A 15,695-nucleotide genomic window follows, 5' to 3' on the forward strand; every position below is an offset into this window, starting at 1 on the left:
AAAAGACTTTTCTAAAAGAGTAAAGAGAACCTACAGACTGGGGAAAAAATCTGGCTAAGATATCTCTAACAAGGGTCTAATTTCCAAAATTTATAGAATACTTCCAACACCTCAACAACAAAAAGACAAACAATTCAATTGAAAAATGGGAAAAGGATATGAACAGACACTTCACAAAAGAAGACATTCAAATAGCCAACGAACACTTGAAGAAATGCTCCTGATCGTTAGCCAGTAGAGATGCAAATCAAAACGACAAGATACCATCTCATCCCAGCACTAATGGCAGTAATTGAAAAAAAACAATGGTTGGTGAAGACAGAGGAACTAGAACTCTTGTACATGGCTGGTGGGAATGTAAAATGGCATAACCGCTATGGAAAATGCTGTGATGCTTTTTTTATAAGCTACAAATAGAAATACCATATGATCCAGCAATCCCACTCCTAGGTATATACCTTAAAGAAATAAGAGCCGTGACATGGATACACATACGCGCACCCATGTTCATCATGGCATTTTTCACAATAGCTAAAAGATGGAAACAACCTGAGTGCCCATCAATGGATGGATGAATAAACTGGTACATATACACAATGGAATACTGTGCAAAGATAAAGAATAGTGATGAGTCCACAACATGTCTCACGACATGGATGAGTATGAAGGACATTCTACTGAATGAAATAAGTCAATCACAAAAGAACAAATACTGTACAAGACCCCTATAATATATACATATAACAACAAGAAGAAAAGTTCTACACACAGAACAAAAGAGAACATTCTTTGATGGTTATCAGGGATGGGATGGGGAAGGAGGGAAAATTACTAACTAGATAAAAGACATATAGTAATAATGATGAAAAAAACCAAACTCAACTTCTGTTGAGTTGAACCCGACTCATAGTGACCCCTTCTTGGGTTTCCAAGGCAGTATTGCTACAGAAGTAGCTTGCTCAGCCTTCCTTCAATGGAGTGGCTGGTGGGTTTGAACCGTCAGCCTTCTGGTTAGCAGTCAAATGCCTTAGGCACTACGCCATGTAGGTTATTACAGAGTACACAAAGAGTGTGTCATGGACACTTCTTAGACGTAACCCAGCACCTCACAGGATGAAAGTCCTAGGCTGGAAGGTGAAGAACCATAGACTTGTGGACAACTATGTCAGTTGGCACAATGTAGTTTGTAAAGCCAACGTTCTGCATTCCACTTTGGTGAGTAGCATCCGGGGTCTTATAAGTTTGTATCTATGATACAACTATTGGTCTCTTCCCATCTGGAACAAAGGAGTGTGAAGAAAACCAAAAACTCGAGGGAGCAGTTACTTCACAGGACTAAGGGCCACATGAACTAAGGGCCTACAGGACTCTGAGACCAGAAGAACTAGATGGTGCCCACCCACTACTACCAACCACTCTGACTGGGATCACAACAGAGGGTCCTGGGCAAAGCAGGAGAAAAATGGAGAACTGAAAAAAATCAAATTTGCGAGAAAGATCAGACTGCCTGGTCTAACAGATGAGAGGAGCCCCTGAGACTCTGGCCCTGAGACTTCTCTGACCTAGAACTGAAGCCATTCCAGGAGACCACCCTTTAGCCAAAAAATTGGCCCGTGAAATAAACAGTAGTAACACTGGAGAGGAATGTGATCCTTGGAACAATCAATTATATGAGATCAAAGGACAGCATTTGCCCAAAGCAAATATGAGAAGCCAGGAAGGGGTCGACTATCCAGGAGAAAGGAAACGGAGGACCCAGGGCAGAGATGGGGAGGGGCCTGGCGCCCTGTGGGAGACACAACCAGGGTCATGGAAGAAGCACTTTATGTACAAACTACTGACTGGAAACTAATGTGCTCGGCAAACTTTCACCTGAAGCACAATAAGAAAATTTTTGAAAAAAGACGGGAATGAGATATTGAAGAAAACTGAAGAAAACCTCCTTAGCGCATGGCGTATTAATTATTTCATGGCCCTGGTTCTCAAGGACTGTGACCACATCAAAGAAACGAAGCCTCAGCCTCATGCCAGATCCTTGGATGTCAGGAAATTTGCAGACATCTCTGGGGCAGGAGCAGCAGCAGCCGTCTCTCCCTGATTCCTGGGCCTTTCCTCTTCCTATGAACGGACACTGGGAGGCCCTGAGCCATCCAAGATGGCTCCTGCCCACAAAGGATTCCGGGGAAGAGCCAGAGTCCCTGCCTGAGCAGTGACCAGGAAAAACAGCCAACACCTGACTTCCTGGTAACATCCGTTGAGTCCTATTAACTAGGACCAAAGCAACACCATTAATCATTGTCGGCCCCTCTGCACGTAGGCACATTGTTCTCACTGTGTGTTAGCACTAATGGGACGTCCACAAACACCGATCCTTGTTACCATGCAGACCTCTGCATGGGGGACTCCTGGCGATGTGTTGTCTGTCCTCAGGTTTTGGCACTGATCTCAGTAAGTTTCCCGATAAAGCCTTGGCTGATTAAAACGTAATAATAAAATAAAAAGAATCCAAAAGAATGTAAAGAGTGAGAGAAAAGGAACATTTAGTTGGGAGGGAGAAGCAAATATAAGATGGTAGGGAATCAAATCCAGACAGATGAGTAATTACATTCAGTGTAAACAATGCGCTAGTCCAGTTAGTAGACAGAGGTGGTCAGATTGGATTAAAACAACCTGTATTTGATTTACAAAGAGACGCATCAGAATAGATACGGAAAGGCTATGGAAGAGATAATGCTAGCACCTCAGACTACATTCTCATCAGACTGGTTGGATCCATCTAAGTGCGTGGGCGTTGACTTTGATGTACAAAGAGTTGTAATAGACTACAGTCTTTTGTAACTCTTGAATTCTTTTAGAACAGTCCCCAAGGTGGGGTTCTCAGGTCGCTGGAGAGTCCTGGAGATCCTTTTAGGGGGTCCATGTGGTCAAAGCTGTTTTCATAATACTACTCAGACATTCTGTGACTGCCGAGGCAGTTCCTGGAGAGGGATATGCTTGGTAAAGTACAAGGTCAGTGACAAAGAGGCGGCGGCCGTGGGCTCAGACGCGTCAGCAGCCGTGAAGATCATGAAGATGGCCCCAAACCGGCCACCCGTCAGCACGTTGTGCATAATGTGGCGAGGAGTGGGCGTGAGTCCATGGCAACACAGAACTGCCCAGATGAACAGGTCCTGGGACTTGCCGGGCCTTCTGTCAGTCTGCAAGTAAAGCATTCTTTGTTTTCTTTCATGGAAATACACTCAATCACCCAACAGCGATTTGCCGACCACCCGTGGCTCTGTGCAGGCACCTTTGTTAGTGCCGGGATGCAGTCCGCGCCCCGCGTGGGGTCTCCGGGGAACCGGGCAGTCGGCCCGCGTTCTCCTCCCACGCCCTGCGGGCAAACACCGGGGCGGACCACGCTCACGCGGGGTGTGCTTTGCCCGCAGGCCCAGCTTTGGCCCCGCTTTGCTGCCGTCCTCGGACCTGGAGCCCGCCGAGCCCGCGCAGCCGCAGGCCGAGGCGCCCTTCCCCGCGCGCGCCATCTACGCAGAGGAGGTGGCGTCGGTGGCCCGGCCCCGGCCGGTCGGGGGCACCACAGGTACGTAGGCGGGCTCTTCCGGTTGCGCTGGGCGCCGCGCGCGCTTTTTGCCCGCAATGTGCGAGAGTTGGAGCGCCCCCTGGCTCCGCGCGCCAGTTCCACCGCTGGTGAAGGTGCCCGTGGGGACGGAGGGGCCTTGTCGCTGAGGTCCTCGGGAGTCCCCGCTGCTTTGTGTCTGCATCTGAGGCCCAGAGCAGCCCCTGCGGGGGGTGTCCCCGGACGCCGGTGCTGGGGGCCCTGTCTCAGGTCCTCGCGCAGTGGGAGGCGTGTGTCTGGGCGTTCAGCCAGGCGCTGTATTGGTCTGCTAGGGCACGGCTAACCGGATGGCCTACTGCTGTCTCGCAGATCTGGAGACGGAGCCTGAACTCCGCGAGCGCCAAGGCCACACTTCTTCCAGAGCGCTAGGGGAAGACCCTTCCTGTCCCTTGCAGGTGCCCCTGGGCTGTGGCTTCATCACTCCCATCTTCACAGCCTCTGTCTTCACTTGGCCTGCCCTGGGCCTGCACCTCTGGCTCCTCCCACCACAGACCAGTCCTTGGATGTAGGCACCACCTGCTCTAGAAGGGCATCCTCTTGACTACTCCTGCGGAGACTGTTTCCAAACACGGTGGCCACCTTCTGAGGTCCCAAGTGGACGTGGATTTGAGGGGCACGTTATGTAACCCATAAAGGCTAGAAAGCATGTGTGGTGGTTTTAAGAAGGTGCTTTTCTTGGTTGTAACAAGCATCCCTCAGGAGGTGCTGGCCTGTGGGTGGTTGGAGGTGGATTTCTGTGGGGGTGCAACTTCATCTGCCCCCCTTCCCTTCTCCCTTTGTTCATCTCTCAAGGTCACATCCTTCCCTTGCTTGTAGCTCCGTCTCTTTTCTCCTGTCCCTGGGTCCGAGTCCCACCGTCCCTTCCTGCTGTCACAGAGGTGAGCAGAGTTGGTGGCTGAGGCCTGGGAGAAGCGGGGATCGCTGTGGAAGACTTCTGGGTCCTTTCCTCCCCTCTCTCAGCCCTCATTAAAAGAACACTCGTGATGTCACTCACAAGTGACCTGTGCAGGTCTTCACTTGGGAATTGAGCAGAAATCCCAGCACATATCAGCCCCACTGTTACTGCTACTTTTGTGCTTATTCCTGGGATGATGGGACTGCACTTTGGAAAAGCCAGGGAGCGACATGACTTAGGGTCCTTTGGTTTGGTAGTGACACCCCTGGAGACCTAGTCCCTCCCTCACCCCCAAAGAAATCCAGAATATTGGGAGACAGCTACGTGGTGAACCTGTGTATTGCAGCTTTATTCATAAGCGACAAGCAGTGTTTGTCCCTGAGTAACAAGGCTGTAGGGGAGTGGACTCCATAGCTGTTTAGAAGGAAGAGCTCATGGACAGCCCGAGGGAGGGAATTTAAGATTTACCCCTAGCTCCTGTAGGCTTGGTGGTTGACCTATTTTCTCTCTCTTAATCCTTGAAATAACCCTATGTGGTCGATTTTTCTGTCCTCTTTGAAGAAGTGAAGGACTGGGGCTTGGTGGAGTGGGAACAGGGTGCCCGCGTCTCACAGTTTTTGGTGCTGAGCTTGGGTGCAGCTTGGGCTTACTGAGTCATGGAGGTGTCTGTCCCTTGCTGAGAGGTGAGCACAGTAGCACACAGTAGGCTATGGATCTGCCGCTGTGGCAGGTTGAACAGAACAGGCTGCCTTTCTCTCTCTGTAGCTGCCCGAGTCTTGTAAATGATGGGAGTCCCGTGATGCTTTTGTCAGTGACGGTATTGCGCTGCGTTGGGAGTTGGCAAAGATTTGCTCAAACCATGACAGGTGGGCCAGTAGGGCCCGTGAGCCCTAACTGTTTTACATCAGTGTTTCCATGACTCAGAAGAGTTCCAGCAAGTGCAGTGCTCTGAGAGGACCCTGGACAGTGTTTGCTGACCTTCAGTCATCAGTGTGTACCTGGTGGCTGCTAGTGAGAGAATACGCTTCTTTTTTTAGGCCACCTGCTTTGTGGTCCTGTGTTTGGCAGCCCTAGGAAACTAGTACTTAGCTCTTATCTGCTAAGATAAAGCATTTGGCTGCTAACCAGGTTAGCGGTTCAGACTCACCAGCCGCTCTGTGGAAGGAAGATGGGGTGATCCACTTCTATAAAGATTGACAGCCTTGGAAACCCAATGGGGGTCACTATGAATTGGAATCAAGTCAATGGCAGTGAATTTGATGCATTTACTGTGGGGTGAATTGTGTCCCCTGATAATGACATGTTAAAGTCCTAATCCCATACCTGTGTATGTGACCTTGTTTCGAGGGTTTTTGCGGATGTCATGAGTTGATATGAGGTCATACTGGAGTAGGGTGGGCCCTGGTCGTATATGCGTCCTTGTAAGAGGACACAAACACCCACAGAGGGAAAGGTGGCCAGGGGAAGGCAGAGGCAGAGGTTGGAGGATCCCTCCCACAAATCACGGAATGCCCTCCAGGACCTGGGAGAAACCAGGATCTGTCTTCTAGAGCCTTCAGAGAGAGCGGAATCTTGCCCAAAACACACTGCCATCGAGTCGATTCCGACTCATAGAGAGCCTGGAGGACAGCGTGGAACTGCCCCATAGGGTCTCCAAGGCTGTCATCTTTACAGAAGCAAAGCCCAAACCACACCCACTGCCGTGTAGTCCATTCTGACCCACAGCGCCCCTAGAGGACAGAGTGGAACTGCCCACAGGGTCTCCAAGGCTGTCATCTTTACAGACTGCCTCATCTTTCTCTTGTGGAGTGGCTGGTGGGTTTGAGCCCCTGACCTTTTGGTTAGCAGCCAAGTGCTTTAACCACTGCACCACCAGGGCTCCTTACTGTCATCTTGCCAACACCCTGAATTCAGTTTTCTCGCCTCCAGAACTGTGAGAGAATATGCTTATTTTTTTAGGCCACCTGCTTTGTGGTTCTGTGTTTGGCAGCCCTAGGAAACTAGTACTAGTGAGTTCTCCCCCTTAATGTATTTGACTAATTGAGGTTGCTAATTAGACAACTAGAAGTGGACTGAAGATGTGGGGGACTGCCCCCACACCTCTGTGACCGTCTGACTGTTGGTAGCACCTGCTAAGCATCAGCAGTGAATTTGATGACCCTGTTAGCATTTCCAAGGATCTGGTGGCGCAGTGGTGAAGACATTTGGCTGCTAACCAAAAGGTTCCAGAGAAAGATGAGGCAGTCTGGTCTTGTAAAGATGACGGCCTTGGAAACCCTATGGGGGCAGTTCTACACAGGGTCACTGTGAGTTGGAATGCACTTGATGGCAGAGGGTTTGGTGTTTTTTTGGTTTATTAGCTTTTCCAGAGCCCTGGTGTGTTCTTGACATTGGCATTTTATTTCACAGTGCTATTTAGATACTACTGTTTTCATCTGTCATTTGCAGTGTAGGGATAGTCCCATATACTAGACATTGGTGAGGGGGAAGCCATGCTGTTTAAAGGCCAGCTTCCATAACCGTGTGCAGGGACAGCATGTCAGCATAGGAGAACCCACGCCAGACCCACGCTTCGATAGGCTGCGGCGATGATGTTGGTAAGTGGATTTAAAAGTGACAGCCTGGTTATGGAAACAGTGTGGGTATGATGACAGTATAGCTCAGTCTTCTGAATTCAAGTAAATCCACTGCCTTTTAGGGAAGAAAAGATAGGTTGTGTTGTCAGCTGCTTTGTGAGTCTCAGAGGCATAATCAACGGGGAGCCAGGGGTCCGCTCCCTTGTGGCTCCAGACCCCTTCTTCCTTTCTTCTGAGTGGTTGACGTCATCCTTACATGTGACCTCTGCAGATGCAAAGGAAGTGCATCCCAAGGTCCCTTTTCTCCCCGCCCTCTGCTGTCTGTTCAGGAGAATAAGAGGTCACCGTCGGGCTCTGTGTTAAAGGGAAGTAAAGGCCCACGGACAAGGAGACACACAGTCTGCTCTTCTTGATGAAATGGCATTCTCTGAGGCTTGACTGCTAACCAGAAGGCTAGCGATTCGAAACCAGAGGCTCCTTGGAAGACTGTCAGTCTGCTTCCAGAAAGTCACAGCCCGGAAAGCCCTATGGAGCAGTTGTACCCTGCACACGTGGGGACGGCATGAATCAGATCAACTCGCCAACAGTGTGTTGGCTGGTTGGTTGGAACTGGTGCCATGTTTGAACCCTGGTCCTTAAGGAAGTGCATGCAGTCGTCAGACTGAGGAGGCCGTCAGCAGTCTCACTGTCCTGTGTAACTGACCAGGCTGCCCTCCACTCTGTTTCCCTGCAGGCTCCCAGATCCAACACCTCACGCAGGTGGGCATCTCAAGCAGGGTTGGTGCTCAGCCTGGGGAGGCTCCACCAGGCCGGGGCAGCCAGTATGGGGGGCCAGGATGGACGGCATACGGGGAGGACGAAGCCGGGCGGAGAGAGGCTGTGAGTATCAGGCCTGGTGCCTTCATTTCGCTCCTTCTGCTTTGGAGTGCCCGTTTTGAAACCTCATAAGGTCTCGTCCCTCACCTTTTCTTTTCTCCCCTTGATTGTGGTTTTTCTTGCAGCTTTTAAATGGCAGTTCCCTCCCACTCTGGGAGAGGCATTGCATTCTGGAGTGAATGAGTCAGTATCTGCTTACCTCTTTCAGCTCTCAGGTTTCCCCTCTGACCTTTCACTCCATGGGGGTGCCTCAACCTCCCTTCCTTCCCAGCTCCTTGAGTCCTTTCCTGCCCTCCTGCTGGGTCAGGAACCCCAGACCCTCTCCCTTGTCTCTGCCCACTCTCCCTTATCTCCGCCCACTCTCCCTTGTCTCCGCCCACTCTCCTTGTCCCCGCCCACTCTCCCATGTCTCTGCCCACTCTCCTTTGTCTCCACGTACTTTTCCTTGTCTCTGCCCACTCTCCTTGTCTCCGCCCACTCTCCATTGTCTCCGCCCATTCTCCCATGTCTCTGCCCACTCTCCTTTGTCTCCGCCTACTCTCCCTTGTCTCCGCCCACTCTCCCTAGTCTCCACCCACTCTCCTTGTCTCCGCCACTCTCCCTGGTCTCTACTCACTCTCCTTTTGTCTCCACCTACTCTCCTTTATGCCCACTCTCCCATGTCTCCGCCCACTCTCCCTTGTCTCCACCCACTCTCCTTGTCTCCACCCACTCACTTGTTTCTGTCTACTCCCCTTGTCTCCACCCACTCTCCTTGTCTACGCCCACTCTCCCTTCTCTCCGCCCACTCCTAGTCTCTGCCCACTCTCCTTGTCTCCACCCACTCTACTTGTTTCTGTCCACTCCCCCTTGTCTCCGGCCCCTCTCCTTGGTCTCTACCTACTCCTACACACAGTGCTCAGGGATGTGTCAGCTGGACCCAGAGCTGATACATTCACTCTGCTGTGCATTAATTCATCTGTCTGTCTTTAAGCAAATGATGCTCATGCACGTTTTAAATCAGGAATTTCCAGGTAGTGCACACAGTTAGGCCCTTGACTCCTGGCTGAAAGATTGGCAGTTCAGACCCTTCCAGAGTTGTCTCAGAAGACAGGCCTGACGATGTGCTGCCACAAGGTCTCTGCCTTAAAAACCGTATCAAGAGTTCTGCTCTGCACACAGGGGATGGCCATAGTAATAACTTGTTAACTCCAAAAAACCAACCAAACCATGCCAAGTCAATTCCAACTCATAGTGACCCTGTAGGACAGAGTAGAACTGCCCCACAGGGTTTCTAATGCTGTCATCTTCATGGAAGCAGGCTGCCACATCTTTCTCCCATGGAGCAGCTGGTATGTGCAGACTGCCGCCGACCTTTTAGTTTGCAGTCATGGACTTGTCACTGTGCCACTAGGGCCCCTGACGGTTAACTTCAAGGGTTTCCTTGCCATCCTCCTTTCCCTCGCACAGCCCTCAGCCATAAACCTGTTTATCTCAGGGGCCCTGTGAGGCTGGAGTTGCTGGGTGGGAGGTGGTGGGGGCCGAGTGGGGTGTCGGAAGCTTACCCAGTGCCACTTGACTTTATTTTGCCACCTTTGCCGAAGTAAGAAGTGAGTGACTGTCACCGTGTTTTTCAGACCCATATGATTGGCCATCAAGAATATTCTCCACCGCTGTTTCAGGTGCCAAGGACTTCAGGCAGAGAGCCTCCCGCCCCACCCAGGAACCTCCCTCACAGGGCTCTGCAGGGCCCCGGGCTGCCTTATGCCGCCAGCTCCAGTGAGGATCTGCAGCCCGGCCACTCATCCACGTCTCTCATCAAAGCCATCCGCGAGGAGCTCCTGCGGCTCTCCCAGAAACAGACCGCTGTGCAGAACTTCCACAGCTGACCGGCCCCCATCCACCTGCCACTATCTGCTTCCCGTGGAAGCAAGACCCAGAGGAGTCCTATGAGGGGTCGTTCGTAAGGGGAACGGACACCTCCCGTGCCGGGTGTCAACGCGAGCGGGCAAGTGGGTGTTTCAGAAGATGCCACCAGTTGTGTGTCAGCCCATGATACGTTAATCACGAGGTTGACAACATGAGGACCACATTAGGACTGTTGAAATGAACTGTACGTTTGGCCAAAAGCCAGCAGCACCCTGTGGAAGAAAAGACACTGCCCTAGGCGAGCAACATGACGGAATGAGTCTCCTTGTCAAAGACAGAAGCTTAGCGTGTGTCGACAGTGTCGGGGTGGAAAGAGTCGGGCGTTTCTGGGAGGGGAGGACGTGTTTCAGACTGTTGTTTCTTGATGAAGCTGCTGCTTTGTTTTCTGAGAGAAGAGATTTGAAGACACTTTGTGAACAGCTTGATTTCCCTCTTGTCTGTCCATAAGAACTGATTTTCGTAGAAATAATAACAACAGAGTAATAACAGACTGTTGGAAGTTTTTAATAAGCTACTAGTGAGAAACCAAAACAGTTGGTTGTACGGGCTGAGATCCTACACGAAGCCATCACTCTGTCTTTCCTTCTCTCTCTTCTGGTGCTACCACTCCCAGGGCCCCTTCACCCTCAAGTCTGCAAGATGAGGCGTCGGCTTCTTTGGCGGAAGACTGTGTTGAAGGTTTCATTCTATTCTGGGAAAAGAAACAAACCCAGATTTCGGGTGGGGGGGATGCTTAATATTTATTTGGTTATTCAAAATACATACCGAAGTTTAGATTTCCACTCTTAACTGTATTTTCTGTTTGTTACCTGGGCATGGACAGACAGCACCCCATTTCAGTGCATATCACGATGGAGGCCAGTCAGAGAGCTTCTTGAGGAGGCCTAAGTGATGTTGGCACGTTGCTGAGGAGTTTCCTCGCAGAGGGTGTTTGAGTAAGGAGTCTAGGGTGAGCAAAACTCCTTACAGCGTTCTTAGGACCACCAGGCTGTCATTCCTGAGGACCTCACTGGTTGTCACAGCCCCTGTGTTAAGACCTGGTAGCCTTTCTGTAGGGAATCAAGAAGTGGGAGGAGGAAGTTGGAGACCACTGGCAGCAGGAGAAGAGAGGTTTCTGAACTTGGCTTTTACTGCTCACTGCTGTGTGAGGGGCGTTAGAATGATCTCATGTACTTTGGACCTGAGATGGGTGCCAATTCACTGGCATGTTACACGTGAAGTAAGCCTGTGTCCCCACTTCCCAAGTCACGTCTCAGTAAGGGACCCAGTGATGGCAGGCCATGCTGGTTTATAGCACCTGAGTGGAACACAGAAGAGGAACCATCTTGGGGAACAGATTTCTACAGCCAGGTCCCAGATCTGTAGATCAGCCAACACTTCATTAAACAAAAGACAAACCAGCAGGAGGTAGGGTTCCAGGGAATCAAAACTTGTGTGTCTGGGTCAAGTAGAGAGAAGTGAGAACCCTAGCAGAGCTGAAATTGTTTTGTTATCACTGGGTTCCAGAGTCATGTTTCAGCACTTTCTTAATTAAATCTCTTTTGCAGTTACAAGTCCTCCACGCCAGGGAAAGGTGGCTCTGGGAAGTTAAAATATAACCATTGTTCACCCATGCCCCCCTGAAAGACAAGGTATTCTGGAGAGCTTACCGTCAAGAATGGTAGAAAAAGGAATGGAAATTCCTTTCAGGCCCTCCACGGTGGCCCCAGAGGGGGGAAAAGACCCATCTGGGCTTGATTTCTTACCTCTCTTGGCCTTGGTTTAATACCAGACCTTCTCCAGAATGGAAGGTTCTTTTTGTGTGTTGCTCAGAAAATACCAGGTTTCCTGTGTGTGCTATTAAGAACTTCAGATATCCGAGCAGCATTTTCTCATGAACATCTTGCAGTGAATTCGAATCCTGTCACAGCGAGTAACAAAGGCAGCCCCTTCCCCTTCCCACTTTGCTCAGCTTCCTGTTTGCTTGTAGAGTGTACTGAAATGGTTACCTCCAGTACGCTGCTGAAAAGGCCTGCTTTGAAGAGGGTTGAATGCAACAGCGGTGTTGATGCCCTTCAAACTAGCATAAGGCGTTTCTATCCGTATTTGTAATCTTAGCGTGTCTTAAGAGACACACTTTAAAAGAGGTTGTCAAGACCAAAGAAGCCATTGATGAACCACTGGGGGAGGGTGGCTTTGTGTGAGCAGGCCCACCAGATCATCAACACCACTGTTGTGTTGGTCCTAGAACACAGCTTTTGTTGCTTCCTCTAAACACTTGCAGCAGTTTTACAAATCCCTAACTAGCACGAACTAGCATAGTGGCTAGTACCACACCAAAATGGGGCTTCAGAGACAAGAGGGATACTGAGAAGAGAGGTCCTCCTGTGATCTTGTGTGGCTCTGGAGTTCCATTTGTGTGAGCACTCTTAAGAGTTAAGGGTTTATGTTTATTCTTTTCTCCTGTTTTAAAAGTTCTCATGGGTACGTGAACCACACATTTGAGTTGGGATTTTAGAGGAGATTGTTGGGATAAATGCTTTTCTCAGAGCCCGCTGTGCTCCTAGTTTGGTGTATTAAGTTTGTTCTCTTACTGGGGAGGGTCTCTCTCCCCATTAGCCCAGTGAAAACGTACCTGCCTGCCCACCTCGCAGGACCACATTTATTGAAAGGTGTGAGAATCACATGTGAGCATGTGAGCAAAAGGCCCTGGAGCAGTGTAGAGCCCTGTGAAAATGTAAAGTTTTGTTTGTCTTGATGCCCTGGGATGGATGATTTAATGAGCTGTGATCTACCAGTGAAGGAGTTCATGTATAGGTCACCATAGCAGGACCAAAACCCCAGTGTGACTCCTCATCGTCACCCATTTTGCTTTGAAGTCGCTTCTTTCTCCATCATTTTACAAACATTACTTACTAAACATCTTCTGCTCCTTTTGCTATTTCTGGTACCAAACAAGTCAGCAGATCCAGAACCTGCCTTCTGAGATCTCAGGATCTAAGTAGGTAACACAGCTAGGTATGAAAAAAGATGGAAGATACAGGGAACTAAGGACTTAAACATCAGCAACATTTATTGAAAGTACATAAGTGCAATGGGTCCTTAGTGAGGGGAAGTGATGAAAATGGTATGTTAGAAAGTGGTGGGATGTTGGGGATAAGTTAACCTTGTTGTTGTTGTTATGTGCTGTCGAGTCGGCCCCGACACATAGCGACCCCTCCTTGGGTTTCCAAGGCAGTATCACTACGGAAGTAGGATTGCCCAACCTTCCTTCAGAGGAGTGGCTGGTGGATTTGAACCGCCAGCCTTCTGGTTAGCAGTCAAGTGCCTTAGCCACTATGCTACCAGAGCTCCCAAGTTAACCTTAGAAGGTCCTTTAATGAAGATATAGGAACTGGAAAGAGAGAGTGGACCTGGGATGGATTTAGGAATTAGGTGATACTGTCATTGAATAGACTTGAACTTGATCTGCCATGATAAGGGGACAGAATCCCTAACCTCACTGTCCGAGGATTTTTAGATGAGGATGCAACGCTGTGAAGATATATGTGCAGTAACAGCGAGAAAGTGAGCAGGTCTATGAAGAAGGTTTGCAGAGGAAGAGATTCAGTCTGAGGAGGGGAGACCAAGTGTAAAGTATGAAAATTGTGATGAACACACCAAGAGTTACTGCTTAGAGCAGGTCTCAGCAGTCAAGCACCTGGCCACGTTAATTCTTGTGGAGTACAGTGAGTTACAGATAATATATTCTGCTTCCTTACAACGCCTATACATTTTCCCCCAGATGGTGTTTAATTTCAGCATGTGTTGGTTTTGGCAGCATGTGGCTTTTGGGCGGCAGGCTAAGTGGGTTCTTGTCACTCAGAGCCTTCAGGGCACAAGACCTATGATTCAAGCACAGGTGAAGGTGCAGCAGAGAGACTTTGGACAGAAAAAGTCATCGCATGCTTTATGAGCCTCCTCTTCCCGGTGCCGGGTCAGGGCTCACTTCGTGCCCCTAGGGCCAAGCCGGTCCATCGGACACAGTTTGCATTTGTAGTCATTCCCGAGTTAATCATTACATCCACTTATAATCCCTTTCCTACTAGATTCTTAGATGTAAATGTATTGGTTAGAAGGCAACCTGGTGAAGGTTCCAGTCGGGTCAGGAGGGCTCTGGCCTCAACTGCCACACTGACGTTAGCTCGAGCAGTTTCAGCCACTTCATACCTACCTCAGAGCAGGTCTCCAAGGCCAGTCTCTAGAGCCTGATCATTCATGTGTCCCCTGTGGGAGCACAAAGAACATCACCTCTGGACCTGCAGATAAACAGCCCTAACGAAAAACACATTGCCGTGGGACAGCACGTTGAATTTCATTTTAAAATTTAATCCAACATGTTAGCAGATGTTCTTTTAACAGGCAAGAGGAATTTCTACCAGAAACTGCTGTAACAGGCTTGTGAAATTTAATAGGGAGTGCACGCATTTCAGATTTCTGCTGATACTGCTGGAGGTGATTTTTGTGTTTAAACTTGACTCCTTTCCCCAGTATGTAAGACTTGAAACCCTAGGCCTCATGGTACGATCCTACTTCCACGCTTGTGTGGGTAACAGTGCACTTGACCGTTTATCTTGACAACACACCAACAGTACTGACATTTAGGAAAGGGTAATAAACGTTTTTGTAGACATGAAACCCAGTTAGGAACCAGTGAGAAAGCAAGGGAGGGAATGAATGTCTTAATCTGATGTGCTGTTGTCCAAATTAGTTTCCCACAGGGTAGGTAAGTTTTCAGGCTCCTTGCTTTTTCCTTCTTCCTCCAGTTTCTCTGCTGGTGCCCTACCAGAAATAAGGAGTGAGGGACAGAGGTGAGGTCCCAGTGATTTCAGCCTCGTGGTCCCTGATTATGTGGAACCTTTCCAGACAACTGGGAGCAGCATGAATTGTCTTTTCTCATGCCCACCAAATCTCAAGTGGGAATAGTACGGGCCAGGCTCAAGCCAGCCACCCTGTATTGTCCCTCTTGCAATTGTGGGGGAAAAGAAGGGGGGAACCAGAGGAGCTGAGGCTCCACTTACTCGCGCTCTCACTCTGTGCATCAGAGGACGCATTTCAGGAAAGGGGAGTAGACGCTATCGCAGCTATGCCCTCCTCCCACCACCTGGGGAGTGAGGGTACCAGGGTGGCATTATCCTTACAGGGAGAGTTGCTCAGCAGAGCCACCTCTGGGATGCTGTCTTGCCTTCTCCAACTTTGTCATGCTCTTCTGACACCTCCGGCACCCTCTCCTTGGATGACGAGTGTTAACGTATGAAAATGTGCAGAGTAGTTTGAAGCCCCAAGTGGCATCAATACTGCAACTTGAACTTGACAATCATGGTTTGCTGGTCTCAAACGGGCACTTAAGTCTCAGTTATGGGTGTATGATTTAGTAGTGGAATCCTCCCTCCTACTTGTTGGTTATGTTTCTGCCCTTGAATTAGCTGCACTGTTTTTTAATGTGCTGTAGAGTTTTTGAAATAATTTATGCGCGTGTTTGGTTTCCATGTTTACAATTTATACAGCTTTCCTAGCATTTTAAATGGAAATGTCAATAAAAATGCTCTGAGTTGGTGTCAAAATAACATTTTCCTTCTATTTCCTTCGCATTGTGATAGTTTCCTCTCATAAAATGTGAAGGTTGAATGAGATGTTCTTCTAGCTCTTCCATTCTGTGTCCCTGGTGACACCACCTTGTACTTTCATTTCCCAGAAAGTTATGTGGAAAGTATTCTGTTCAGCACATGGAATTTGTGGAATAGTTTTCCTCCATGTTTACTGGCAGCACCTCCTTCTACCCACTAATCGAATCGATGCATCCACT

The 15,695-nt window shown here is 49.4% G+C and overlaps 1 protein-coding gene across 1 annotated transcript in view; it reads left to right on the top strand.

Moving 5' to 3' along the window:
* KIAA1549 (KIAA1549 ortholog) overlaps nt 1–9,831 on the top strand; it is a 97,129-nt gene extending 87,298 nt beyond the window's left edge. The window contains exons 17-19 of the mRNA XM_042782529.1: nt 3,429–3,580; nt 7,821–7,966; nt 9,580–9,831. Of these exons, the coding sequence (XP_042638463.1) occupies nt 3,429–3,580; nt 7,821–7,966; nt 9,580–9,831 (550 nt within the window). The remainder of the gene's footprint in view (nt 1–3,428; nt 3,581–7,820; nt 7,967–9,579) is intronic.
* The last annotated feature ends 5,864 nt before the right edge of the window (nt 9,832–15,695 follow it).

The sequence above is a fragment of the Orycteropus afer genome, unplaced genomic scaffold (genome assembly GCF_000298275.1).
Source record: "Orycteropus afer afer isolate SDZICR_OR568_19922 unplaced genomic scaffold, OryAfe1.0 scaffold00358, whole genome shotgun sequence".
NCBI classification, from domain to species: domain Eukaryota; kingdom Metazoa; phylum Chordata; class Mammalia; order Tubulidentata; family Orycteropodidae; genus Orycteropus; species Orycteropus afer.